The sequence below is a fragment of the Nomia melanderi genome, chromosome 1 (genome assembly GCF_051020985.1).
Source record: "Nomia melanderi isolate GNS246 chromosome 1, iyNomMela1, whole genome shotgun sequence".
Taxonomy (NCBI): domain Eukaryota; kingdom Metazoa; phylum Arthropoda; class Insecta; order Hymenoptera; family Halictidae; genus Nomia; species Nomia melanderi.
Genome location: NC_134999.1, coordinates 35,290,285 through 35,317,675, shown reverse-complemented (window position 1 = coordinate 35,317,675; position 27,391 = coordinate 35,290,285). Strand labels below are relative to the sequence as shown.

General features: G+C 49.1%; 4 protein-coding genes across 8 annotated transcripts; 3 read left to right on the top strand and 1 right to left on the bottom strand.

Annotated features, from left to right (window-relative positions):
• The first annotated feature begins 1,069 nt into the window (after positions 1-1,069).
• Positions 1,070-14,085, top strand: LOC116426890 (obg-like ATPase 1). The gene is made up of 11 exons (XM_031976521.2): positions 1,070-1,267; positions 2,903-3,084; positions 8,920-8,980; positions 10,132-10,259; positions 10,339-10,514; positions 11,259-11,336; positions 11,409-11,506; positions 11,575-11,715; positions 13,063-13,159; positions 13,248-13,370; positions 13,440-14,085. Exons 2-11 carry the CDS (start codon positions 2,904-2,906, stop codon positions 13,548-13,550), a joined length of 1,194 nt encoding a protein of 397 aa, XP_031832381.1. The 5' UTR covers positions 1,070-1,267; position 2,903; the 3' UTR covers positions 13,551-14,085.
• Positions 3,091-8,910, top strand: LOC143175125 (adenylate kinase 9-like). The gene has a single exon (XM_076372511.1). It carries the CDS (start codon positions 3,223-3,225, stop codon positions 8,767-8,769), a length of 5,547 nt encoding a protein of 1,848 aa, XP_076228626.1. The 5' UTR covers positions 3,091-3,222; the 3' UTR covers positions 8,770-8,910.
• A 6-nt stretch (positions 14,086-14,091) lies between the features above and the next one.
• LOC116426891 (uronyl 2-sulfotransferase) lies at positions 14,092-17,562 on the bottom strand. 3 transcript variants are annotated; one of them, XM_031976522.2, is made up of 7 exons: positions 17,185-17,560; positions 16,545-17,099; positions 15,922-16,131; positions 15,064-15,224; positions 14,919-14,999; positions 14,629-14,789; positions 14,092-14,527 (listed from the first exon to the last, which is right to left on the bottom strand). In XM_031976522.2, exons 2-7 carry the CDS (start codon positions 16,692-16,694, stop codon positions 14,373-14,375), a joined length of 918 nt encoding a protein of 305 aa, XP_031832382.2. In that variant the 5' UTR covers positions 16,695-17,099; positions 17,185-17,560; the 3' UTR covers positions 14,092-14,372. The 3 variants fall into 3 exon arrangements, with proteins under 3 accessions (XP_031832382.2, XP_031832383.2, XP_031832384.1); XM_031976523.2 differs by having other exon boundaries at positions 14,919-14,993; positions 16,545-17,562; XM_031976524.2 differs by lacking the exon at positions 16,545-17,099 and having other exon boundaries at positions 17,185-17,451.
• A 112-nt stretch (positions 17,563-17,674) lies between these two features.
• On the top strand, positions 17,675-23,338 carry Nop17l (PIH1 domain-containing protein Nop17-like). 3 transcript variants are annotated; one of them, XR_004234991.2, is made up of 7 exons: positions 17,675-18,199; positions 18,264-19,475; positions 19,540-20,655; positions 20,719-21,837; positions 21,902-22,106; positions 22,186-22,320; positions 22,396-23,338. XR_004234991.2 is itself a non-coding variant. In XM_076372523.1 (6 exons), the coding sequence occupies exons 1-6, from the start codon at positions 17,675-17,677 to the stop codon at positions 22,419-22,421; spliced, it is 4,227 nt and encodes a 1,408-aa protein (XP_076228638.1). In that variant the 3' UTR covers positions 22,422-23,338. The 3 variants fall into 3 exon arrangements, 2 of the variants coding, with proteins under 2 accessions (XP_076228638.1, XP_031832376.2); XM_076372523.1 differs by lacking the exon at positions 22,186-22,320 and having other exon boundaries at positions 21,902-22,130; XM_031976516.2 differs by having other exon boundaries at positions 21,902-22,320.
• The last annotated feature ends 4,053 nt before the right edge of the window (positions 23,339-27,391 follow it).

The following is a 27,391-nucleotide window of genomic DNA, read 5'->3' as shown; positions in this document are numbered from 1 at the left end:
AGGAACGTCCTTTCCGCCGGCCGTGCGCTCGTGGAATAATAGCCGGCTGATTATATGCATTATATGGGCCGAGATTGATACGGTTCGTAATAAAATAATTGAAATAATCACACGCCACAAGGACGACTTCACGTTAGAAATCTATTGACCGAACGGAACCGCAGTTAACGCGATACGCGTTGCCGGGAACCGTTCCCCGAATTGTCAGAATGTTGCAGACTCGTTCGCACGGAGGGGAGTCCGTTGCAAAAGGAGGATTCAAATTTCTCTTTTAGATCCGAAGTCGTCAACGAATCGGCGCACCCTTCCCTGCTCCGATCTCACGGCGCCACCGGTCCGAACATCAGGGAACGCACCGCACGCACACACCGCCGACCGATCATTTTTTCTTCCTTTTTTCTTTTTTATTTCATTCTACAGCAATTTTAATATTATCCTTCGAATTATGGCCCTCCGGTGATCCACGACGCGCGTTCCCATCGCATGCGCACACCGGCCAGTTCGATTTCACCGATCTCGAAAGGGAACAGAGTTTCCTCTAGACGGGAAATATCATTGTTGCGCGCCGCGGGCACCGCGTCGAATCGTTTGTCGCAAATTACAGTTTTCCCGGTCGCAACGGTCCGACTCTCTGTCCGCCGGCACGCTTCTTCTGCAAGGGTTTCGAATTTGTTTGGCGAGAATGTGCGTGTTTACGGTTTCCGCGAAAGCGTTGCAATCAGCCCGCTCTGACGACCTCTTTTTCGACCAGAAATTAAAGGCAGCGTTTCATTTTATAAAGCCATTCCCGGAATTACAATGGATTTGTCCGCGAACGATCGCTTAGAGAAGATACAATCATTGGCATCAACTAGGGGCTCATTTCACGGAGATTACAGAGTCACGAGCACCGACCTGTCGGCTCGGACAATTAAAAGAAAAACCGGCTTAGCGGGAACAGCGAACCCTCTATCGATTTTTCGCGCTCCTTCGTTCGGATTGCCGCTGAAACCGTAACTTGTTTCTCGCTTTTTTATCGCCGCCCCGCAAAATGCTCTCTCCGAGGATAATGCAGTTGCCTGTTTCTAAACCGGAGGCCGGTTGAACGCGTGACGTCACCGCGGTGCTGTGTTCCTTTCCGTGCCACGCGCTGTGCAGTGATATATAATTCGTGAGAGTAGCAGCGGCGTGCGAGGTATTTACTTAAAATTGAATCGCCGGTAGGTTCTCACGGTGAACGAGCACGTCGAAACCGTTCTCGCAGACAGAACTGACTCGCAGAAACGAGGTAAGGCGCATGCACGGGGGAAATGGTAGTAGGCAGTTCGGGCTGAAAAGAAAAGTACACGTGGCATGGAATCCTCGGCCAACGGTTCGATCGCGTCTCGCTGTTATCGATAGCCGTGGGATCCTTAATTGTTAACATTCAACAGCCCTATTCGCAGCTTATTTGCCTCGGCAAAGTAAGGTTAAGGTTTATTGTGGATCTCGCATGGTTTCCAGACCGAGTGTTGCGAGGCAGCACCGTGCAACGTGCAGCAATCGTTTGAAGCTCCTCCGACCGATGGAATCCGGTACTAAGAACGCGCGGTTCCTTTGAAATCTATAAATCCGTTTCGATTCGAAGACTCGTCGGATTATTATTATTAACCACACCAAATAAGAAGAAAATTGTGCCGATCGATCGGCGTAGCGAAGCGGTTCAGGGGGACCCGAGGGTGTTGCCGTGGCGCCAAACCCAACACGACCCTCGAGTAGCGTCGCGGATCGGTCTTCGCTTCTCTTCCATTATCGTAATTTGCAAATTTCACGGGGACCTTGATGAAGAACAACGAGAAGCGCCGCGGTTTTACGTTGAACCGTTTTGAAGGCTTGATAGTTTTCGGCCGGGCCGAGAGAGGGTGAAGGGAAAAAGGGAAAAGGAGGAAAGGGGAGGCAGAGGGTGGACGAGCCGAAAGAGAAGGCAGGGGAAGAAGAGGAACCGCGAAGTCGGTGGCGGATTGGCGGCCTGAGGCGCGGTTGCAGATTCCCGGCATGATGCCGGTGATTCGCGGCTTTGGTGCCCAGTAATCGTCGGTCCCCTTGCCCGGCGTGTTTCTCCTCCCTCGCATCTTCCTCGATGAATCCGCCTCGTCTACTTCATCTTCTTCTTCTTCTTCTTCTTCTTCTTCTCTTGCTTCTTCTTCTTCTTGTTCTTCTTCTTCTACTTCTACTTCCTCTACTTCTTCTCCTCTGCCTCTGTTTCCGTCTCTCTTTCTGCCACGAGTTCGCCTTTTCCGCGCTTTCGTCGCCTTCTGCGCCTCCCGCAGGCGTTCTCGTACCTGCTTCGTCTTTTGATATGGCGCGGGCCGTTGTACATTCGAGAACGGGGAGGAAGAAAGAGGGTAATCTCGCGGTAAATACAGCAATCGCTTGATGTGCCGTCCGCATTAATATAATTAGTCACCCCGAGCGCTCGAAAGCGACTCGACGTTCGAGAGGCCGACTCGAGACGAGACGAGACGAGACAAGACGAGACGAGACGAGTCGAGTCGAGTCGAGTCGGCTTGATTCCGTTCAAACCATCCCGAAGCCGGGGGCAGTGCATGTATACGCGATCCATGCTCGACTCTCCTCGAGATTCCGAGGGTTGGAGGAACCGAGGGCGTGGTCATTTCATGTTGGATCATTTTCATTTCTATCCACGCAAACTGATATCTCCCACTTCTCCTCTTCCCTTTACCCCTTCCATGTTCGCAACGAAATTCGTGTCGCGTTCGATTTTGCACGCAGCATGTTAGTCTGTAAGCCGAAGACAAAGGAGGATCGATACACCTCCGCCGAATATCGTGCACCAGTGAAAGCGAGTCGGACCGTTATCGGTACATTCCATGTCGCGGCGCCACGACGCATCTTAAAAAACGTATTTTCTCTGTCTCCTTAGAATGGCGCCGAAAAAAATCGAGGAGCCCGAAAGGAGACCGCTTATCGGCCGCGTGGGTACCAACTTGAAAGTTGGTATCGTAGGCATTCCGAATGTAGGGAAATCGACTTTCTTCAATGTCCTCACGAAAAGTCAGGCCGCAGCCGAGAATTTCCCGTTCTGCACCATCGATCCCAATGAAAATAAGTATCTCAATTCACTGTTAATTCGTTGCGACGCGTCATTTGTTTGGAACCGCGTGCCAAAGCGCTGCGGCGAACCTCGAAACGAAGCTCTTTCCGCTGCGGTTCAATTCGTCGAATTCTGTGATACGCTCGGCGATGTGCGACAAATCCTTCCCCCGCGAGAGACCCGACGCACGCGGGAAAGATAAGTTTCACGCGAACGCGTCTTGCATCGTGAAGAAGAGTTTCTTCCGGTACATCAAAGGACATCCCCGTGACGACCACGCTCTCCCGTGGCCGGAACCTCACCGATGCGTGTACCCAAAAGCTAATTCGTACTACGCCTTCCACGAGGACGCGAACCCGCTCACCAGATTTACGGAGAAACGCGTGTGCAGGGAATACGGAAACGTCGAGCCCCATTTCGAATCTCCGAAGCATCCTTACACGACGCGCGATCCTTACTGCGAGACGGAAGCCAGAAGCAAGTACCTCCGAACGGTGCCAACTTGTTTCGTTATTTTCGGGAAACCTGATCTAAATACCTCGAGACTGGCAGCCATGATCGCTGACTCTTGGAAGTGCGTTCTCGTTTCCCCGTTGCACCTTGTAAAACAGGAAACCGAGCAAGGATCCGAAAGAGGTAAACTGCTGTCGGATGTTTTGAAGACCGGCGAATGCCTCGGTGTCGATATCATTAACAGTTTAATAGAGGACAGGCTCAACAAAACGGACGTGCTTCACAGAGGTTACGTGGTGGAAGGTTTGCCGATGATTCCGAACAAGATGCTCGAATATCCTTCCCCTTCGAATTACTCGTCCGAGCGGGCCGGCGATCGGGACCTCACCGAGAATTTTATGAAGCTCTTCGGACCGTCGTTTCGCGGGGTATGCAGCACGATTCCAGATTTCAATGAAAGTCGCGGTGCTCCTGCGAGTTGCATCCGTGGAATGCCACTTTGCGCCGGTAAAGAATTCAGTAATAAAACCTGCACCACGAGATTCGAATACGAACGATTTATTTGTAATCAGATAGATGAAATGTTCGCAGCGTGGCCTATAAAACCGTCTGTAATTATTTACGCTGTCTGCCCGGATGAGGACTTCGTGAGAAAACGCCGACATTTTCGCATGGATACGAGAACGGGTCGAACAGTGGACACGAGTCTAACAGCGATGAACAAAGATTTTCAAATGTCGTTCGGTAATAATAGAACGGAGAACGACGTGAACGTTTCGTTGGAACTCTATCAGGAAATGACGAACGAGCAGCCGATTTTCGAGCACCGAACGAAATACTTACTGAAGCGTATTTCCGACCGAAAATCGAACGTTCGGAGTCAATGCGAATTATACAAACGCTTCGCGATGCCCGCTATCGATAAATGGATCTTGCTGCACAAACCGGAAAACGTGATCCGCGTGGACGGTCGCGGCGCGGTATCGCAAATGTTTCAAACAGTGATCTCGCGATTACGCACCCTGCCGATTCCCAGAGTTATTCTCCCAAAGAGATTTTTGGACTCCGCGGAGTTGAAACTCGGCGGTGAATCCCCCGCGGTACCCACGTCTATCGACGAGTTCGTCGATATGTCGAACGAGGAAGCATTTCAATATTTAACGAACAGAGAAACTGTTTCGCCTATGTTTCCCTGGACTTTGTCGACTTGGAATTACATTTGCCCGGTAGAATTGGCTAAAGGAAGATCCACAGAAGGTTCGTCGGAATTCGCGGTCAGATTTATGAACAAAATCTTCTTCCTGTCGTCGGCCGAAGCGATCGATTCGTTTCTAGAGAACCCAAGGGCTTTCTTGGTTCCTTTCTCGCCGCGACCTACATGCAAGATGGCGGTACTCGGTCCGAGACGGTCCGGAAAATCGAGTTTATGTAAAGTACTGGCAGAAACGTTTGGAGGTGTCGTGATCGATCCGGGGAATAGCGATTCCGATAGCTTCTTTGATTCAGACATTGATCTCCATCTACGTAACAAAGCTGATTTCGTTGTAAATCAAATATTAGGTATACCAAAGGAAGAAGTAAGCGTTGGGATATGGAGAGACGGAGGTTACATCGTGGATGGTATGTACCTCGACATCGATAGTTGGAAGATCATTACGGAAGACTCGAAAATTGTTTTCGAGGATGTAATTGTATTATACGACGAAGATCCGTATGAATATCTGTTGTCCAAATGGCAAAGAAATCGCAATGTTCGGAAAGATTTTGAAGAAAACGTGGAATTCTTAAGTGACGAAGACGAAGAAGGGACCGAAGGTTTAATAGAGTATCTGAGGCACATTCAACAATTTCAACTGGATTGGGAAGAACTTAGGGAGACGATAGTCAACTCTTGTAGGAACCTAGTAATTTGCGATCTCAGTAAAATTAGAAATGTCCCCACTTTCGTTGTGGAGAACATTAAAGATCGCTACGCGGATAAAGCTAAGATCATGAGCGACGATGAAAAGGAAAGGGAGAGAGATCTCGCGGAATACATGGCCATGTCTGAAAATACCGAGAATGTAGACGAAGAGGAAGAATTGGGAGGTGAAGGGCATACCGCAGCGTTCGACGATAAAGAAGATAATCCTCGCCTTGGAGATACCGATCGGTATTGTCCCGTGGCATTAATGAAGTACAACGTCTTCTGGAAAGGTAAGGAAGACTTCAGTGCGCTGTTCATGGATAAGATCTATCGACTTTCCAGCGACGCGGCTCTTCAAGAATTCATACGTGGTCCTCGGAAGCTGTCTCTCCCGTTTCATAAACCATTATCCGCGATTCCGCCCCTTCGCGTCGCTATCATTGGCCCACTAGGCAGCGGAAAAACTGCCTTGGCGAACGCGATATCGCGAGAGTACGGTATCGCGCGCGTCGATTATTTCAAGAGTTTCGAAATATACATGCGGGACCGCGGAATGCCGTCGTTTCTACATAAAAGTAGTTTAATATCGTCTCATAATGTTCCCGGGGAAGTAGATTTGCCGGCAGATTTAGACGACGAGAGATACAACAGCGATACCGCGACGGTGGAAACTTTTATTCGCCGTTATTGGCAAACGGGTGGCGTTCTTCCCAAGAAAATGCTCCGGGAGTGCTTATTAAAACCTTTCGAGGGATTGTACAATCTGTACGGCGTCGCGATGGAGCAATTCCCGAGCTGCCCGGAGGACGTAAACGCAGCGCTTAAGCATTATGCAGTGCCCGAAATAATAATAGAACTTCGATGCGACAAGGAGACGGCGCGCCGTCGAATATTTCCAGAACTTATGAAATCGTGGCGCGAAACGCTGGCCGGGAAGAAACGTATCGAGCAGTCGCGTTACCTGGAGAAGATGGAACGATATAGGAAAACCGAGAGCCTGTGGGTTAAGACGAAGCTGAACGAGGCGATTTATCACCTGAGTACGCAAGGAGGCGAAGCGTCGTCTTGGCATTCGTTCGACGATTACGGAGATGCGAGTAGGCTGACGAACGTGGTTAGCAATATCGACCACGACGACGACACCGACGACGACGACGACAGCTATATCAAGTACAACATCGATTCGGAGATAATATCGCGCAAAAGGCAGGAACTCGTCGAGGTTTGGCGCAGGGAGAATCCTGAACCCGTGCTGTTCACCGACTGGGAAGACTACGAGGCGGCGGAGTCTCGAATCCAGAGCGAATTCGAGGAAACGTACGCGAACGAGACGCGGATGATAGACGCGACGCGAAAAGCGCTGGAACACGAATCTATACCGTACGTGCGATTAAACGCCGAAGAAAGCTTCGAGGACGTTCTCCTGCGAGCGATGGTCGTTCTCACTCCGTACACCAGTCGGGACATTTCCATTCTGGAACGACCGTACGCGATTGACCTGGAAACAGCGGAGACGCTTCTCGACTGTGGCTATTATCTTCTGAGCTCCTTCGGGCGATGGTGTCCCGTGCAACTGTACCGAAATCAGATTCCCCTGCAGATGTTCCTGCCGCTGGAAGCTCGACAAGAAATCTCTCCGGTGATACATCGGCAGTTTGTTTATTTCTTGGGCGGGGAGGACGCTCGTTCCGCGTTTTTAAAGAACCCGTTCAAGTATCTGGAACAGGATTCCTGCGCGCCCGTTATTCCGTTCCGACTTTCCATTATCGGACCACCGAAGTGTGGAAAAACTAGCCTCGCGCGTCGGTTCGCGCAAAAGTACGGCTTGAAGGTGGTAACTCGAGGCGCAGCTCTGCGACACCTCCTGAAATATTTTCCGTGGTCGAAATCAGCGCAGCTCGCCGAATCCCATCTGCGGGAGGGTCGCGCGGTCCCCGAGGAATCCGTGCTCCGCGCCGTCGAGATGTACTCGATCGATCCCCGTTCGATTGCCCAGGGTTTCGTGTTCGACGGTTTCCCCTCGGACCGCAAGGAATTCGAAAAGCTAACGCTATTAGGTGTCCAACCTGCCGTAATACTGAATTTGAACGCGGATCTTGCGTTCTGCTCGAGCTGTTTGTCGCGGGAAGCCGACCGCGCGAGGAAACCTCCGAGTTTCTCCGGCGAATTCCTGGAACATCGTTACGCGAGTTGGGAGGCTGATCAAGGAAGCTTCCGCGAGTGGTTGAGGAAGTACACTCAAAACGTAATCGAAATCGACGCTGCGAGAAGCACCTGGCACGCGTGGACGCGCGCGGATCGGGAAGTGTGTCTTAGATACGCGCGCATCAGATCGTACTTTCGGGAAAGCGATTACGATAAATGTCACAGTTTGAAGTTTATGAACGTCTCGCCGTACGAGTTCAAGAGCCGACAGAGCAAGTTCGAGTCGTACTGCCCCGGCTGTCTGCTTCGCGACGGAGCTATGAGAAGTTCGGGAGTCGCGCCGGATCAAGAGGGAACGTTCCAGTTTCGGGGACACTTCTATTGGATCTGCTCGCGACACCTTAACGATTTCCTTCTGGATCCGCAAACGTACCTTCCGCCCGTGAACACGGTCTGCCTACCGGAGCATCGTCCTCGGGTTCTGACGGAGACGATCGACGTGGAACACTTCTATTGGGCGAGTCGTTTACGAGTGGACGGTCACTGCTTAGTCAGTTACGCTGATAACATGCCGAACCGCAAACTTGTACCTGGCAGACCGGACACAGGTGTTCTCTACAGGGATCGAGCGTATTTGTTCTGCACGGAGGACTGTCGCGACAAATTCCTAGCGCACCCTGATAAATACGCGAGCGTGGACATTAAATTTTCACGCAGCCTGGCGCCGGTCAGCGTTAAAGATTTACCGAATCTCGGTTTCTTAGAGCAAACTGTCGCGAAAGCGCTGGTCGAAGCTGTGAACCAGGTCAGCGCGATTCGACCGAAGCTGCCAGGTTTATCGCCTTCCGCGTCCGCTGCGGTGTACATCGGCGTGTACCTGAAGACTCGCAACGTCTCGTGCGCGCTGAAGGAGTCAGGCATTTACGAGACAGTTTGCAGGAGAATGTGCGCTCGGTATAAGATGATTAAGACGGCGACACGCACCATGAAAAAGAAGCTGAACCCTTTTGTCACGGTACCCGTGTATCCGGAGAAAAGTATTCGCGTTAAGAGCATGCGGTCTCGGTATAGCATAAGCAAGCAGGTGTCCATGTTGGCGCATTTATTTCCACGAACGCCGAACGCCATTACTTTCCGTCGTACATCGCCGACGCAGACTCTGGTTGAGCCCAGCGACGAATCCGACGATTGAAATCGAAGTTTTCGTCGTGCCGCACTTGTCCGTGTGATTCATTGTACAGCAATTGCACCGGTGTTTTGTTCTTAATGTAATAAACATACTTTTGAAAGGAAGAATATTGCTTTGGGTTAGTCTAACACGATGTCACTTGTGTTCCAGCACGTCGCGTACCTGTACCCGACACAAGGTTCGATTACCTGTGCGAGTACTTCAAACCAGCCAGGTGAGTTAACGTTGTTTGATCGCCGGGACGAATACTTTGTCGTTAGATTGCTACCGTGTTATCGAATGAAAACGTCGGCGCGTCTACTCGTCGATGCACCCCCGCGATGGGAAACCGGTTGGAATAACTATTGACATTTCCATACTTCTTCGGTTTTATTTTCGCGGAGCAAGGGACAGGGCCGGGAGGAAACGGTACGTGATCTGCAATGCAGATTCGGCTAAATTCGTCTACGCGACACGGAGTCCATGTTGAACGTCGGCAGACTTTACATTGTCGTTCTCCGCGTTTGCTTCGCAGCGCAGAACGAGTTCCGTCCGGATTTTTATCCTCGCGATTCGATGTTTTTCAAGGGAGAACAGTGAAAGAGAGGAACATTTATTCGCAGCAGTTAATTAAAATCCGGCACGCGTGTTCGAAGCTGGGGTCAGCTGCGATAATGGTCGTTTCGTCGAAACACGTGGAAACCTCTGTACGTGCTGCGGTGTACATCGGCGCGGGTAACCACCATCGGCGAAAGCCCTGTTTACCGTGCCGCGCGTCATCACGCTGGCTGGTTGACAGGATGAAATTGAATGTACAAAGCGGCACAGTCACGGAGAGGGTTGCAAATTGAAACGCGAATCGCCGCAACGCGTCAACGAACGGCGACTGATAAAAGAAGAGGGAAATCGTGAGTCGCGAAGAAAGAAGAGATCGAATAAGTATCGAACGAACGAACGAACGAACGAACGGCAGAAGTTTGCGTTTGCTTTGTGACACGTGCTCCCGCGCGCTCCGTGTCGTCGATATAGTCGCGAATTCAAAGAGATTAAAATGCGAAACGAGCGTAGATCAAAGAGCGTCTCTTCGCTGGGACGCTCTTGCCAGCGACATCGCACGGTCCAACTACCGGCACGTGTCGGATGATTCAACGAGCCCTAATGAAAGCCGCTCTAACGCGGAATTCCCCTTCTCGTTCATTTCACCGACGCCTCTCTTCAAAGGCTAATTGTTTAATGAGGCTACTCGCATTAGCATTTAAATACAGCTCGTTGTCACCGCGACACCCTCCTTCCGATCCACGGACGCGTGTACAATGCTGCGAATCGAGTCCCAATCCCCGGCCGCCATCTTCTTTCCATCGAAACAATTGTCACGCGTGCTTCCAGCAAAGTCCCGGCCTTCTTAAACGTGGTGGACATCGCTGGCCTCGTCAAGGGTGCCGCCGAGGGACAGGGTTTGGGAAACAGTTTCCTCTCTCACATCAACGCTTGCGATGGAATATTTCATCTGTGTCGTAAGTATCGCTCGGAAATACGCGTGTACGTTCACCTGTTCCCTCGACGACCGTGCAAACCACTAACTTTTCCGCGCAGGAGCGTTCGACGACGACGATGTCACTCACGTGGAAGGAGACGTGAATCCCGTCCGCGATCTCGAGATCATCAGCGAAGAACTGCGATTGAAGGATATCGAGTTCTTGAACGGCCACCTCGAGAAGCTGGAGAAACTGGTGGTCCGAGGAAACGACAAGAAATTGAAGCCCGAATACGTGAGTAACTCTCTTCGCTTTCGCTGGACGTTTGATACAGTATTTCCACGGTCCCTCTTCGCTTCGTTCCATCGGTTGAAACGCGTGTTTACGTCCGAGCGCAACATCGCGATACGAGAGCGCGATGATAATCTGCCGTGCGCGCGCATACACGTGTCTCCAATCTACCCTCTATCGCAATTCGCAGTACAAATACGCGTACGTGTAATCGAGGCTCAATTATCGGTGCCGTCGATTGCGAGAAAGTACAACGGAAACATCGGAGCGCGAAAGAAGCTATAGTCGCACGTGAACGCAAGTACGCCGGGAGAAGCCCGAGCGAAAGCGCCTAGGGAATTAAGAGAGGTACACGCTGCTTCCTAGAACGAATCAATCGAATTACCCTCTTTCCGTGGATCGACCTACGGCAATTTCCGATCCTCCCTCGTTCCAGACTTCGCAATTTGCTAAAACTTTTCGAGAACTCCGAGCCGACTCTTCGCCTTTTCGGCCTAACTAATGGATCGCCGATTCGCGAATCCACGATCCTCTAATCACGGCTCGATCACGGAATCATTCCACTCGGCCGCCCGCGCCCGCGCGCGCGGCCGGTTAAATACTAAACGGAACGTCGATCGAGATTAAAGCGAATTTCCATGGCAAAAGTGTTCGACAGAGCACGTAATGTCATCCCGGTTTGCACTAAGCGGGATAACAAAGGTATACGGGTTTCGAGGTGAACCTTAAAAATATCCATCCCCGCAGGACACGCTGCTGAAAGTGAAAAGCGTTATGGTGGACGAGAAGAAGCACATCAGGTTTGCCGATTGGAGTGCCACCGACGTACGTTAACTGCACGAATCGCCTACATTCGAGATACCTAGAATCGATTGAAAGCTTACTCCTCTTTTGCAGATCGAAGTGCTCAACAAATATTTATTCCTCACGTCGAAACCGGTTATTTATTTAGTCAATCTCTCCGAGAAGGATTACATCCGCAAGAAGAATAAATGGTACGTACTTGCACCAAACATCTTTTTCGTAATTCCGAATCTAATCGTAATTATTTCGATGCGGCCAGGTTAATCAAGATAAAGGAGTGGGTCGACAAAAACGATCCCGGCGCGATCTTAATCCCTTTCAGCGGCGTGTTCGAGAACAAACTTCTGGACATGGACGATGCGGAGCGCGCCAAGTATTTGGAGGAACAGAAAGCCACTAGGTACGTGGAACAGCCTATTATTCAGAGCGACGCGGTCCCGGTAAGTTTCGCGTTGTCCCGAAACGCTGGAATTCGCCAGTTTAAAATTCGCGACCGGCTATCGTTATACTTGCAAATGAAAGGATCGCGAGAGCGTGAAACGCGTCGCGCGCTCGAAAATAGCAGAGCACCGGGACGTTGCCGAATCGTGTCCGCGGTTAATTACGGAATACCAACCGCAAAAGGTAGAACGCAAAAGAGAGCCCCGTAACCCTAAGAAAGTTCGGTTCCCACATTTAACTATGCGCCGAGTTATCTACTAACGGTAATAATAACGGAGGGATCGGTGGTCCAAGCGTCTAGACGCGGTCCGGTCCGGAGCGCAGGGCGACCAATAAAAAGCTGCGGCATCTTTGCCGTGGCCGCATTATATTTTTACGAACGGCTATTCAAATTCTTGTAAAATTGCATAAAAAGCCCTCCTACCCTCCCGGGCACGTCCACCTAACCGGAGAATGAGCGGAGCTCGGCGGATCGACCGGTTCAGTTGGACAGTAGGTCATCCGCGAGCGGAGCAACGCGATGTGCACGCGCGACGATTTTTCGAAAGAGGATCGCGCGAATTCGCCGGAATAATTGGCCACAAGTAAAAGCGGTTTTCGAGATTACGGTTTGATCTCGGTTGCTAATATGGGATATATTAAATCGCGCTGCCCAATGACTAGCCACAAATCACAATGGCCCGGCGAATTCTGTCGATCCCTCGAAACGATCGTATAAGATAGGCTCACTCGGTAATCACAGGGGACAAACGGAGGATTCCTGGACACCGCGAGTTTATTTCGAGACCGCAGATGAACTTGGGCGCCGAAGTAGGTCTCAGACAGAGTTCGAGTGATAAAATTGCGGTATTAAGTCGTTCAGCTTTATGTGTATTCCTTGAAGTCTCGAAGTCCGGCAGGGGCCACGGAACAGGATGGCTTCCCTTCCTGTACCCTGTCATTAGACGATATTCGGTTCGAGACAATCATATTCCACGGTCCTGCTGCTGCTGCTCCTCTCCCTCTCCCCGTCCCCCTCTCTCTCTCCCGAGCACCCTTTCGTTCAGCGAGGAATTCACTTTTTCCCCCCCCCCCCCTAATACGCGGCACCGAAGAATTCGTGATTAGTTGGCTTTTATATCGCAGAACGAACATCCTTTCTACAGTTATATAAATTGCGGAACGTCCGGACTTTTGTTCTTCCCGCGCGGCCGGGAATTACGTTCACCCACTTTTTGCTTACCGAGAATCGCTGTATAGAGTGTCGTATTAAGCTCGCGTGTTATGCCGAGCACGCGCGTACTTTCATTTTGCGTAACGCTTTCAGCGCGCTTGACAAAATCATCGTGCAGGGATACAAAGCGTTGCAGTTGCAATACTTCTTCACGGTGGGGCACGACGAAGTCAAAGCATGGACGATTCAGGTAATTTCCTTAGTACCGGTATTCCGATTCGCCGGGAGAGGATTTCACGGTTCTTTGTTCGCCGTATCATAATCGTTATTCATTGCAGAAAGGCACGAAGGCTCCGCAGGCAGCGGGCCGAATTCACACAGACTTCGAGAAGGGATTCATTATGGCCGAAGTAATGAAGTTCGAGGACTTCAAGAACGAAGGCTCGGAAGCTGCGGTCAAGGTAACGATTATTCGAACGCCCCGTAATTATTCGTATTTCCGACATTTTCATTCTTTCCTTCTGCGATAGGCTGCTGGAAAATACAGGCAGCAGGGACGGAATTACGTGGTCGATGACGGAGACATTATTTTCTTCAAGTTTAACGCTGGCGCGGGGTTGAAAGACGCGAAGAAAAAGTGATGGCACGCGTTGCTCATGTTGTTGCTCGTGCATTTCTACATCAACATGATACTCATGTTCTGTTGCACACGCGACATGCGCGTGAAACGGCCGAAAACCTTTTTGGATACCCCTTAACAGTTTTTTCTACAGTTATCGTAGAACCGATAGAACTCCCCCCTCCCCCCCAATTATTGATCACGATTGCAACAATTTTATGGCAACGCACGATAATCAAATAAATACCAGCGTATTTTAATACTCGGCGGACACTGGAGGCCTTTATTTACACGACTCGAATAGTTAATCGCGGCCCTCTATCGTATCGGTATATCGGTGACTATTACTATTCGCTAAAGCTAGAAAGCAAAATGTCGCTTTTACGACGATGATCCCGAATCGCTGAAATATCACGCTTCAAAACGTCTTAGGTGTAAATAAATTGTGGTGGCTTCGTAAAACTAGCTAGCGTCCTGCTTTTGTATTCGTGGACAACCAGCGTAAGCAAAGGAAAGTGTGAACAATGGAAAAGTAAAAGTGTTCTTGAATATCTCTACGTGTTTTCTCTTTCCATGTTTATTCGTATACATAAGAACATTGATTTTCATTTTAACGATCGCTTACCCATTCGCCATCGTTCGCTCAAAGATGGCACCACGTGTACCGTTAATCGCACACTAGAGCGTAGTAGAATCCTTCGTAAAGATGTTCTATATTATACAAAGAAGCAATCGTTCTCCCATCGGTAAATAAATTACCGGAAAATATTCAATAGAAAATTATCTTTGGTACGATTTGTAACTAGGCGACAGACGGACATGGTAACCTTCCGCTTTGTACGGGTCAAGTTTCTACAACGTTCTTTAACGTTTCGTTGAATAGGCGAAATTTCAACCACCGATACAATTCTATCTCGTCTCCGAAGTGTTTCAAAAAGTTATCCCTTTCCCGTGGTACCAGTGAAAGCGACATATCGGAGATGTGCTTCTTTTTGGACCCTGAACAGTGGAGACCACAATAATTAGCGGTGAAACAATGTCCTCGGTACGCTAACCAGACGTAACACACCGAACATTGTATCTATTTTCTATTTACTTACGAATCTTTTTATAAATTTGCCTAACGCCGCGGAAAAAGTATGGAAACTTCTGTTCCAATACGCTTATCGATTGCTCCATGCAATCTAATATACCGACGACTGGGTACCATTCGATTATATTCGCTTTAGCTCGTCGCAATGCCCATTTGTTGTTTATCTCTCTATAAATTACACGTTCCTCGATACAGAGAGATAAAAGAACGAGGTAGCGTCGATACGTACCTGATTCCCCGTCATTTCTCTACTGATACACAAATGGTAAACTGTACGTGTGTAAGTACGATACTCACGCGCATCGTGGATCTTGCCCGCAGAACGACGGTATGGCTCTACTTTCGAGTCCCATTTTTCTCCTTTCGCGGTATCTGTAACTGAAAAGGCACGCAATTAATTTCTCGACAATGAAGCATCGCGATAGCGCCAGACGTCCTTTACCTCTGCAAGTTCCGTACGTTCAGAGGATTTCTCACTAGAGAAATGAACGACGGAGGCTGTCGGCCATATTTCGAGAAATTTAAAAACCTAACGTCCCCGTCGAAACTCAAAGGGACCGCCTCCTGTCTGATTATATTCGTAATCTCTTCCACTAGCAGCTCCTGCGAAACAACGGAATGCCCGAAAAATTCTGACAGAGCCCGAATCGGTAGAGTTATGCGATTGGAATTGATATTAATTTGATTGATTTCACTGAAACGCTCGGTAACCGGTGCTCGCCGCAATATATGAAGCTGCAATTCAACAGAAGCGATCTATACACACGGCATAAAGTGTCCGGATGATGGATTGCCGTACTCCAAATACATTAAACCTTTTGATATTGACTTTAGCCGCGTATTTCGCTCACTTTTCAACGGATCAGCCAGATATGTTCCATATATGAATTCTCGTTGCCTGCCGCTCGCACGCTGAGGGGGGATCGGTGCAACTTCGATTGCAACACCGAAAACCGAGTTTGACGTGAACGTAAAGTGCAACGACCATGTCGTGTGATTAAACTTCCCGCAGATTTATGCGATCAATGAATCAACTGCTGATTCATGTTTCCAGCGTTACCGTTCGCCGCTCAATCGATGCCAAAGCGCGAAGGTAACTTTGTTATTTCGCGATTATCAAAGGCTACCGCTTGTCAGGAACAACGTCCGTGTGATTCCTCGATGATTTCGCAATCATTCGACTCGCAGACGATTCACACGCAGCGTTCTAGATACTATCGTGCGACGATGGGGCGACGATGGGACGACAATGGCAAAGAAACGCGGAACAACGTTCTCGCGATGTTACCGGGTGGATTACCTCTTGCAAAGACGACAGAAGCCCATGATCGCCAGGTGGCAACCTTATATGCTTGAAAGCGTTATATCCTTGTAGCCGCTGGAAAATCAGCACTAACAGTTCAGCTCCGGCGTCGGGTACGCGTGTCAACATCAGAACGTGTCTGTTCATCTTAGGGAAACTTCGACGAGGACCCAGTTCCGCGAGAGAAGGCGTAACATATCGATACGTCTGCGTAATAAATCATGCTAAAGATAATCGTTACGTTACTGTAGCCACGGTTAAACGTAGGTACGATCAATGCCGCGTGCGAACCGAAAGCTTTCCAATTCGATTATGACAGGCGACTCCCGCGAACTACTTAATTTTCCAGTCGCAGAAGGAAAAGATCACTTTCCAGCAATTACATCCTCCTACACTGTGAAACTTTCACTGCACCGAGAGACACGCTCCGAACTCGATCGGTGCTCTTTGTTCGAAAAAATTCTGCTGGGAGTGCACCGCGCTGGAGAACGCGAGATCGCCGGGAATATTATTTGATAAAAAATTCGAACGTTCTAATCGATCTACTCGAACTCCTTTCGGTCACTTATAAACGTAACGTCGAATTCGGCTCGCAGCTAAATTAAATGGATGCAATTCACCTGGCCTTTATTGATTTCTTGCTCTCTGGTCGAGCGTTTCTCTGTGTCGTCCCTCGGATCGAATTCTACGGTAAATCGCAACTTGAGGACAACGAACATAACCGTTGAGCAGACAGCGACACTGGTCAGAAATCCTCGGTTTATACGCATGTCAGCGCGGGACTCGGTAGATCCTGTCTACGCGGCGGCTATCCTTTCCTTTTCAGAAATATTCGACCAGTGATCCTGATCGGCAACATCGAACTTCCCAGTCACGAATTATCGGCGTTTGTGTCTACTAAGAAACTGAGGAGAATGTCAGTGGGTCAGAGACTTCGTACCGCTTGATCCCCACATCTTCACCTCGTCTCCCACCAACCGTAGATCTCGCGAAAAGGGAAACTCGGCTTTTCCACTCCACATTTGCCCAATTGTGACTCAGAAACGGTTTTCGACTAATTACGCCGAGAGTTCCGTTCGTTCGTTCGTTCGAAATGTCGATAAATTATTCCTGTCGTACATGTAAGGCGCAGGCAGGTTTCACCAGGGAATACGCGAGCCTCGGCAACAATTCGGCTGAATCACCGGCTTGCATTAGATAATTACCCTTATACGTTTATCGATTGTATTATTAAACCATCGACAAACGACGTACACTTACGCAAAACATTCTCCGTGGAATATCGAGTCAAGTACGGTGAAAGGAAGCGAGATTCGAGATTCGAGACGCGAACGATGATTCCACTTCGCAGACCGATGTTCCCATTGACCTTCGCTGTTCCGATAATTTAGATTCAATATAGATACATCGGTTGAATGGCATTTCAGCTATGTCCACGAGGACGTTGAACATGTTTTTAAGGTTAACGTTTAGGCGCATGATCGACGCTCGAGTTCTTCTCTTATCGACAAGGAGGGAACGGGAGATCTTAGAGGGAATTTCGGGTTCGGGGGACCTCTGGGATCGTTGGTAAACGGGATCACCTGATAAGAGAGAAATGGCGTCCACGCCATTAGGCGTTTGTAAGTTCCGCGTTTGACCGTCGTTCGACCGGCCGGCGTAGTTGGCGCAGCCATCCCTGTTAGTATAGGAGCTTCGCGATCTTTCTACCTACGAGTTTATTTGCAAACACGCGACATCATTTCGTAAGATGGACGCGTATGAAACACGTAGAAAAGATTGGGAAGATTTAGAGGTGACCAAGGAAGAGATCAAGACATTGAAGGAGTGCCTGAAAAAGGAGGAATTCCGTAAATTGTTGATCGAGTACGCGAAAGAAGTGACCGATCCGGAAAATAGGAAGCTCTACGAAAAAGAGATCACGCAGTTAGAAAAAGAACGGGGCGTCGACGTTGTGTTCGTTAATCCGGAGCCCGGTTATGTCATTAAAACCAGCGTGAACGGAGATAGAAAATGTTTCCTGAACATCAGCAAGAGTGACATCCTCTCGCGACCGAGCAGTCAGCCTCTGTACGAGCAAGGTCATCATGGTTTGGAATGGTACATCCCCTACCTGCTCACACCGCCTCGGGATGACCTTGACAAGAAAAATGTACGTTGCATGGTCGTCGACGTAGTCTTCCATCCGGACACGATCTACCTGGCCTCGAAAAACGCGCACTTTCGGGATGTTGTCAATGACACAGCCATGGACGGCGTGGAAAGCAACTTTCAGGTAAGACAGCTCGCATTTTTCACCGATTCGATCGTCTTAACTCATTCGTTTCTCCGTTTTCCAGGTGAAACTCGATAGAAAGAACCTCAAATTTCCGAAGATGAATTACAAAGGAATCTGTCAACCTTCTGTGATCAGAAAACCATCCAAGGAACCAGTGAAAGAACAACTGGACATGGAGCCGGAAATTTACCAGAAACTGATGTCCGACTACGACGAGAAAAGGGAGCAACAGTCCAAGAGGTTTAAAAAGAAACCAAGTCGTCCTTCTCCACCTACCACGTACTACAAGGACAAACAGGACTCAAATTCAGACCCAAACAACGAATACGTGACTCCGAAATTCTCAATTAAACATCAGTCCGACATAGAGCTGGAAGACTTCAGGATCAGCAAAGATGCAAAGATGAATGCTACTGTACCGAAAAGGTTGATTATCTCTATAGATCTGCCGCTGTTGAGAACCGCCGCGGACGCTACTTTAGACGTACAGGAACGTTCTCTGAGCCTGAACAGTGAGAAGCCAGCAAAGTATTTATTGGAGCTCCCATTGCCCTACCATGTCGACCCGGACAGTGGCAATGCTAAATTTGATCCGAAGTACAAGAAGCTTGTTGTAACGTTGCCAGTCATTCCACCGGTGGTATCTGCTTTAGATGCCAGGGAGGACCTTGCTATCGACTGTGTTCATGACAGTCCTGAGCCATTGTCGCCCGAAGATTCCGCCGAGGATTGCCCGGATCTCGATCGGTCGAATGACTCGATGAAAAAATTGGTCGAAGTGTACGAGGACGTGTGCACTATTTCGGAGAAGAGAAGTGAACGCATAGAAGATTGTAGTGACACAGCACTACGGACTAGTAGTATAGAGAACTTAGAGACGTTTCTAGATCCTAGTATTAAGTACACACTGCCAGCGTTCACCTGTAATATATGCGATAATCAACTAGCCATCACTGTAAACGTAAAAAACGTGGATCCGAATTCCATTTGCCATCGGATTCTGTTAAGCAATTTAGGTATACACGTTAAATTAACCTCTATAGGTGCAGGATTTTTCCCACAGCACTATTCGCTTTGTTTAAAAATACGCGAGGACGCGGTAGACCCCGAATCTCTCGTTTCCGAACCAACGGACGACAACGTCGTCTTCAAAGTAACGTTAACAAACACGGAGAACTTGGCGCAATATTACGTCGGCACGGACGAAGAGTTCATGGAGCAGAAAGATTTCCCTACCGCGACGGCTTTCAAGAATCAGCTGGAAGAATTGACGGTACGTTGGCAAATTCATTTCCAACGATTAAAGATCGCTTTACGTTTATCCGTTTCGGTTGCAGGCAACAGAAGAGAACGAACCGGAGAAGGAGCCAGAAATTCAGCGGAAGCAAGTCGTCGACTACGATGACAAGAGGAAGCAACCGTCGAAGCGGTACAAGAAGAAACGGAAGCGTACCTCTTCGCTGACTCTGTACTGCCAGAACAAACAGGATCCGAACAATAAGTACATGACGCCGAAATTCTCCATTAAACACGAGTCCGACATGGAGCTGGAAGAATCTAGATCTAACAAAGAAACGAAGTCGAATGGTACGCTGCCTAAAAAGTTGACCGTCACTGTAGAACTGCCCTTACTGAGGACTGCCACCGATGCTACTTTGGACCTGCAGGAACGTTCCTTGAATCTCAAGAGCGAGAAGCCAGCGAAGTATTCGTTGGACCTTTCGTTGCCCTGTCGCATTGATCCAGACAGGAGCAATACCAAATTTGATCTAAAGAGCAAGAAGCTTGTTGTAACTTTGCCAGTCATTCCACACATGGTATCTACTGTAGATACCAGACAAGACCTTGGTACTGACAGCGAGCACAGCAGCCCTATACCACTGCTGCGCAAAGACACTACCGAGGCCTGTCACGATCAAAGTCATTCGCGTGATCCTATGAAGAAGCTAATCGAAGAGTACGAGGTAGGATACGCGACGCCGGGGACGGAGAAGAAAAGTGAACACCTAGAAAAGTTCGGTGACACGGCGATACGGACTAGTATAGAAATCGCAGATGCCTTTCTAGACCCTAGCATTAAGTATTTGTTGCCAGCGTTTACCTGTAATATATACGATAGTCGACTAGCCATCACTGTAAACGCGACGAACTTGGATCCGAGTTCCATTCACCATAGGGTTTTGCAAAATAACTTAGGTATACACGTTAAGTTAACGTCTGTAGACGCAGCGTGTCTTTCGCAGCACTATTCGCTTTGTTTAACGATACGGAAGGATTCCGTAGTTCCTGAATCTCTGAGTTTCGAGCCAGCAGACAACAACGTCGTGTTCAAGGTAGCGTTGAGAAACACTGAGAACCTGGCGTGGTATCACGTCGGTGTAGATGAAAAATGTATGGAGCAGAAAGATTTCCCTACCGCTGCAGCATTCAAAAATCAACTGAAGGGATTGACGGTACGTCGAGCAGTGATTTCCAGTGATTAAATTATTCTTAACATTCCTCTGTATTTATCGCAGGAAGAAGATGTACCGAGGAAGGAACCAGAAAATCAGCCGAAGCAGATCGCCGACTACGATGACAAGAGGAAGCAGCAGTCCAGGCGGTACAGGAAGAAGCGAAAGCACACTTCTTCTCTCGCCGCGTACTGCCAGAATAAGCAGGATTCGAGTTCGGAGTCGAATAAATACGGGATACCCGAGTTCTCTATTAAATATCACTCCGACGTGGAACTGGACGATTTTGGAATGATCGAAGATGCGGACATAAACGCCGCCGTGCCCAAAAGTTTGATTGTCACTATATATCTGCCACTATTGAGAACTGCCGCCGATGCTTCTTTGGACGTGCAGGAACGTACACTGAGTCTCAAGAGCGAGAAGCCCGCGAAGTATTTATTGGACCTTCCGTTGCCCTATCGCGTTAACGCAGGCGGAGGCAACAGCAAATTTGATCCAAAGACCAAGAAGCTTGTTGTAACTTTGCCAGTCATTCCATTCGTGGTATCTGCTTTAGATGCCAGTCAACACCGCGCTGTTGACAGTGATCATGACAGTCCTATACCATTGTTGCACAAAGATTCTGCCGAGGATTCTCCCGATCAAAGTGGCTCGCGCGACTCCGCGAAGAAGTTGATCGAAGAATGCGAAGTGGTGTTTTCAACCGAGGAAACAGAGAAAACGAGTGTACACCTAGAAGAGTGTTTCGATTCGGCGCTACGGACTACTACGGAGAACGCAGATTTCTTTCTAGACCCTAGCGTTAAATATTCGTTGCCAGCGTTTACTTGTAACATATACGATAGTCGGTTAATCATCATTTTAAATGTAAAACGAGTGGATCCGAATTCGGTTCGGCATAGGGTTCTGCCGAGTAACTTAGGTGTGCACGTTAAGTTATCGTCTGTAGACACAGGGTTTCATCTGCATCACTATTCGTTTTGTTTAAAAATTCGCGAGGACTCCGTGGATCCCGAATCCCCCGTTTTCGAAACGTCGGATGACAACGTCGTATTGACCGTGACGTTGAGGAACACCGAGAACTTGGCGAGTTATTACGTCGGTATACACGAGGGATCTATGGATCAGAAGGATTTTTCTACCGCGACAGCTTTCGAGAACCAGCTGAAGGGATTGACGGTACGTTACCCATGCTTTTGCAACGATCAACGATTGTTTTACATTGATTTTACGTCGGTTGCAGATGGTGGAGAACGTCGAATCGGAAAAAGAACGAACGGTTGAGGTGAAGGCAGAAGAAGATGGCGTCGTTATTAAAATTAGCTCGAATCAATTTGGTTCCAATGAACATAGCGTGGTCGGGAAACAAAATAAAAAGTCTGCGCAACGTCGTCACGTCGTCAGGAAAGCTAGATCTATTTCAGAGAGCAGCGGGGAGGACATGACAAGTAATAGTCCGCCTAGCGCGAAAGGTATATTAAAGTTTCGGCGAACTCACGATTTCTCACGTACGTTATACGAATCTAGCACCGACGAGAATGGACTGTCCACGTCGCCTATCGAATGTAGTTACGATTCAGTCGACATAAGCTCTGAATCTGACTGTTCCAGCTTGAAGAAAACAGTGCGATTCAATAACGTCGTCTCACAGCAGTTCTTTAGGTACTTTTACGCTTACAACGGCGGGGTACGAGAACAGCATTGTTAATCGTGATTTTCGTTTACCTCATTTTCCAGGTCGGATTCCAGTATTCGCGGCATGAGGATGCGTAAGTACTTAACCCGATTGAGCTAGAGCGAAAGCGTCGGACGAACGGGAGAGGTGGCTGCGAAACGGAAGAACGGGACATACGCGAGACAAGTACAAAAGAGCACCAAGCCCTCCGAGACTGTGAAACTTATACTTAATCGAGATAAGCAATCGGCGCAACAGAAAACTGCCAGTATTGGTATCGAGAAAGGGTAGAGCGATAATAACTGTTTTAAATGGGGATCCAGTTCTAAGGGGAAATCGGTCAATCAAATTCGCGCGGTGAGTTCCGGGATCGGTAGCGCGAAAGGCGCGGTAGAATCGAAATAAGGTGGTTCCGGATACTGTTCTTAGCAATAGCTGTCTAGTGTTAATTGTTCAGAGATAAGAATTTTGTTTCGTTAAATTTTATCTGCTGTATTTAAGGAGATCGCGCGTGATCTATCGATACGACGCGGACACTGCGTTCGTCGGTTTCTCTTTTTAAAATTTCTCGTACTGCGTACTTCGAATTTTAAGCGTTTCTTACCAGAAAATAAAAGGATATGTTTTCAAAGCAAATAAAAAAAAACGTGGGCAATTTTATCGGCGCGCGTGGCGAATCGGGGGCAAGGAAAACCCGCGATCGCGCGCCACATTTTATAGGAGAAAATTCATAGGGATGAATTTTTATAGACATTTTTTAGACCGACGTTTAATTATACATGTGCAGTGCATTTAAATAAACGCATCCTCAAAATAATGTGACTCCTAGTATACTCTATGATCATCGAACACCAATGCCCTCGTCTCAAAGTAAATGCTCGTTGATCTTTCTAACGAAGCGTTCATCGCGATGATACGCAAACGACGTGAAACAGTGCCAGCGTAATATTTCACGCTAGACAGGCGAATGAAAAATAAAATAAAAAATCACAATACTCAAACGAATCGATTCCCATTAACTAACCAAATCCTCGCTCTGCATCCATAACGGATCAAAGTATCAAAGTCAATCGTCGATTTTTTAACGACCGGTTCTATCGTAATCACGCGTCGCGCATCAGCGTTATTTATAAACAACCAGCTGCACGGTCATCGTCGCGCGTGTAAAAACGAAACTGTCGTATTTAAGTCTACAAGTTCGGTCGTCGTGCCTGAGAATAGCGATTGTAAGGCGCAAACCAATGCACGACTACTCGGTAGTAGTAGAACACGATAGAAAAGTGGGACAAGCCAGCCTGCAGGTAGACAGGTAGGCAACGCGGTTGAGGCAGTCAGCCCACGGCGCGGTGTAGATGAGAGGTTGCCCGGAGTTGGAGCCCATCGATCCCGCTACCTGCGAGGGTGTAAGGTCGTTACACCCGCGTCTACCTATGCCGGAGCTGCATAGGTTGCATCGCATGGTTCCTCGTATTATTCCTATTGATGGCCCGGCACAGGGCGAGACAGCGACGACCCTCACGAATGCAACGTTCTAATTTCGCCTCGCAGCCACCAGCACAGAGCCGTGGTTCGCGCGACGATGGCAGCGGGGTCGTGGCCTGATTCGCAAACACTCTACCAGACGACCTAGAAGGACAAGGGGCACTCGTCGAACACTGCTAAGGTACTCCCCGCTCTTGGGGGCGCAGGCTAAAGAGTAAAATGCACATTGGGAATCTTTCGATACCCGACTGGATACGGTGAACCCCGACATCGACGAAAATGATTTTCAGAGTTCCCGGTGGAAGACGGTTCGAACGCGACAACCTCGCGCGAGATTCTTCGTCGGTCGCCTAGCCTATTTCGGAATCGATCTTCGGCTAATGCGCTCGAGGGAAAGAAACGGCGGGATCGAGTAGTCGCGTACCAGATTTCGCGATTCGAGTACCGATGAGATAAAGGTGGTAGGCCTGACTTGCACCAGGTCGATAAGTCGTCCACCCCTTGAGAGAGTCAGAGGTCGGCGGCGTGGGTGCACGAGGGTACACGTACCCCGCGTACCGTAGTTACGGCAGGCACGACATCGGCAATGCGGCAGCGATTCGCGTCGTTATACCGTTCGGCCATCGCACCTGGCACCACTGGGGAACACGGCCGGACCGGGTCGCGTCGGGTCGGGTTGGGTCGAGTCAGGTCCGGTATCTAACGCGGAATAACAGACGTTCGTTCGACGTTACCAGGACATTTGCCACAATACCGATCTCGGTCAGCTCATTTCCTGTTGACAGAGACACTGGCCGCCGCTGAACGTGGCCGCGTTTTCTAACCGATGATATTTGTAATAGATATTTACAAGTTGATCCGTGGGTTATGCATGTCGCCGGTAAACGGTGATCGATTCGTGGAATCGAGCGAAGCGAGGCTATACGCCGCTGTTGCGGGAACGGGCCGATTCGAAAGAATTATTAGGGACATTGAACGCCGCGGGTAGCTCGATGAGAGGGAATTCTTGTCTGGGAAGATGACGCTGTTTGCACAAAGATGTAATAAGTTCTTTAGTCTGTGAAGAGCTTTAACCTGAAAGCAATTCCTCCGGCGACCTAGAAGCGCAGCCAAAAGGCTGACGCGTTGGCGTATTCAATGTTGCCGGCTAAAAATAAGCGTTTCAAAACGCGAAATGATGAATCGCCGCGCGGCGTTGATCCATACCAGTGTCAATTTTCGTTACGAACGATTCGTTTATGGAAATTTCGGTACACCGTTCGTAGTCGATGATCACGGCTCGAAACACCATGAACAAACGCACATTTGCAAATCGTTTACGTTGTACGGGCCAATGAATCTTCCCTCCATCGAATCTAAATACACGCGCGTTTGCATGCACCTGAATAATGTATAAGGTTTTCATAAATCGGGCCTATGCATCTATTTCACGCCACGGTAAGTTAAAAATACCGGACAGATGCTTCGGGGCGGGAACGTTGTTAAGTAATTTGTGACCAAGTACCGGCTTCAACGAATTCCGTTACCCTTAAGCGTTATCGCGACACACAGGCACACACGGATATATAACGCTGGCCGAAACATTTAAGCGCCCTTTCAAAGCTTTAATTAAACGGACAGTAACTCGCGCACAGCCGTGCTACTTTAAAGGAATAATGGCGGAGAAAGAGTAAAAAGTAAAATGACCAAGGAAACCGACCGCGGACTGAAATTTCGTTACGCTTTCACATCAGGTTCTTTCGCCGGGGATACCATGTTTCACGCATCGCGGGAGTACGCGTTTATAGGGGGTAAAAATACGTATCCAGCGGGAAGTTGGGAAGGCGGGGTGTTTCTTTCTTTCCCGGTGAAAGAGAAAAATCGAGTACGGCGACGGGAAAAAAGCACGAAGGTACGAAGGTACGGAACTCGTTAATGTTCCTGTCGTTCGTGCGAACGACTTCTTATTATTCCGGCATTCCTTGGGGATAAAGAGACGCGCCGGGAACGAAACAGGAGGGTAAAAACGATGGGTAACCCTCGAATCTTTCTGCCTCTTTTTTTTATCTGAATCCGTCTCCTTTTCGCCATCCCTCCCTACGGAGTCAGGTACTCGAAGTAGTGGAGTATCGATTATATGGACCCTGCTTCGTGACCACGCGCCGTCTGTACGCCGTGCTGCCCGGATAACCCACTGACACTGACAATTTTCGTGCGGCACAGACACTTTTTTCTAGATCGATTATCGTTTCCGCGGCCCGCCGTCATCCCGCGCTACACCGCCATGTGTTCCGCGTTCCCGGCTCTCCGCTTTTTGCCCGGTGCAATCTAGAAACCATTCTGAGCGCGTAAACTCGCGAGCGATGCAATAGGCCACGCTGCTTTTTATCCGCGTCGGCATCAAAGGGTACGCCGTACGTCGAACACGTTCGAGCGGGAAAACTGATTCGAAAAGAAATAGATTGCGAGGCTGGAGCCGTTTCGGAGGGAGCGGCGGGATAATGAAAGAGACAAGAGGGAGGGAAGAAATCGAAATGAACTTTGAGCCAGCGAGCACCCGTACGGGCGATCGATGAGTTCGAATCTTTTCCGGAAAATGGGAGGCGACCGACAAAAGCTTCTGATATTACGTGTAAGCGCGATCTGCTCTGCCGAGCACATTGCCGCGGCCGCTTGATTCGTGCTTGAAAAATAGGCCGGCGAGTTGAATCTGCCTTTCGCATGCGTCGCGCTTAAGGAAGCTCACTTTTCACCTCGGTAAAAAGCTACTGATTATCTCCAGCGAGACATCGCGCGAAACAATTCACCGTTTCCGGCCGAAGGGTCGCGAGATCTCTCTGAAATTCCGCCTCCTCCGCCGTGTACGGATCTAATTTTCCCGTGGCTGATAAAACCCATGAATCTTCCCGCGGGTATCATTTTATCAGGAAGGAACAAGGCCTCGGAGGAAGCCGGATTCCCGATAGATAAAGCATCTCCGCGAAACGCAGTCCCTTGAACAGTGAACATCCATTCCGAGGGTACGGATTCGCCATTGTTTTCCATTAGCCGGGATCCCTTGGACTGTTGTCGCGACTATCGCGACGCGTCGCGCCGCCGTATCCCGGACTGTCGCTGCCTATTCTTAAATACGGTATCTTAGGAGCGGATCGGGCCACGGAGATTTTTCTACGACGATCTATATCGGGAACGCCTACAGATTGCATGTCCTGCTCACGAGGAACTGACACGCGAATACAGTCATCGACCCCCTCCGGCGCGGCCATATTATACAATACTACGAAACTGACCCGAGTTAACGTTTCCATTCAGCGTACATGCAGGCACGTAGGTGCGCGTGGGCGCAACACGGACGCGCTGTATGCAGCCATGACAAAAAAGTCGATGAAACCGTGCACGAAATCACCCCGATGCTAATTCCGCGGGATTTCCATCCGCAATCGTATTATCCGACTTATTACGGCATTTATAACCGGCGAAATATTTCGCGCTGGCGGATCGATTAACGGGGATGAACGATCGAACCTGTTCCCGCGCTCTATCGGCCGCGACAGCTTTACACAACTATTTCGAACGGACACGATTCCCCCGGCAAAA

Excerpts from the sequence above, each read along its gene's own strand:
- LOC116426891 (XM_031976522.2), bottom strand. The coding sequence starts at position 16,694 with ATGCGTATAAACCGAGGATTTCTGACCAGTGTCGCTGTCTGCTCAACG. Across the intron at positions 16,132-16,544 it reads AAGAAATCAATAAAGGCCAG|ACGTATCGATATGTTACGCC; the intron begins GTGAATTGCATC and ends TTTATTACGCAG. Across the intron at positions 14,528-14,628 it reads GCAAATTTATAAAAAGATTC|GGTCCAAAAAGAAGCACATC; the intron begins GTAAGTAAATAG and ends TCCACTGTTCAG.
- Nop17l (XM_031976516.2), top strand. The coding sequence starts at position 17,675 with ATGGACGCGTATGAAACACGTAGAAAAGATTGGGAAGATTTAGAGGTG. Across the intron at positions 19,476-19,539 it reads ATCAGCTGGAAGAATTGACG|GCAACAGAAGAGAACGAACC; the intron begins GTACGTTGGCAA and ends TTTCGGTTGCAG. Across the intron at positions 20,656-20,718 it reads ATCAACTGAAGGGATTGACG|GAAGAAGATGTACCGAGGAA; the intron begins GTACGTCGAGCA and ends TATTTATCGCAG.
- LOC116426890 (XM_031976521.2), top strand. The coding sequence starts at position 2,904 with ATGGCGCCGAAAAAAATCGAGGAGCCCGAAAGGAGACCGCTTATCGGC. Across the intron at positions 3,085-8,919 it reads CACCATCGATCCCAATGAAA|GTCGCGTACCTGTACCCGAC; the intron begins ATAAGTATCTCA and ends GTGTTCCAGCAC. Across the intron at positions 13,160-13,247 it reads TCAAAGCATGGACGATTCAG|AAAGGCACGAAGGCTCCGCA; the intron begins GTAATTTCCTTA and ends TATTCATTGCAG.
- LOC143175125 (XM_076372511.1), top strand. The coding sequence starts at position 3,223 with ATGTGCGACAAATCCTTCCCCCGCGAGAGACCCGACGCACGCGGGAAA.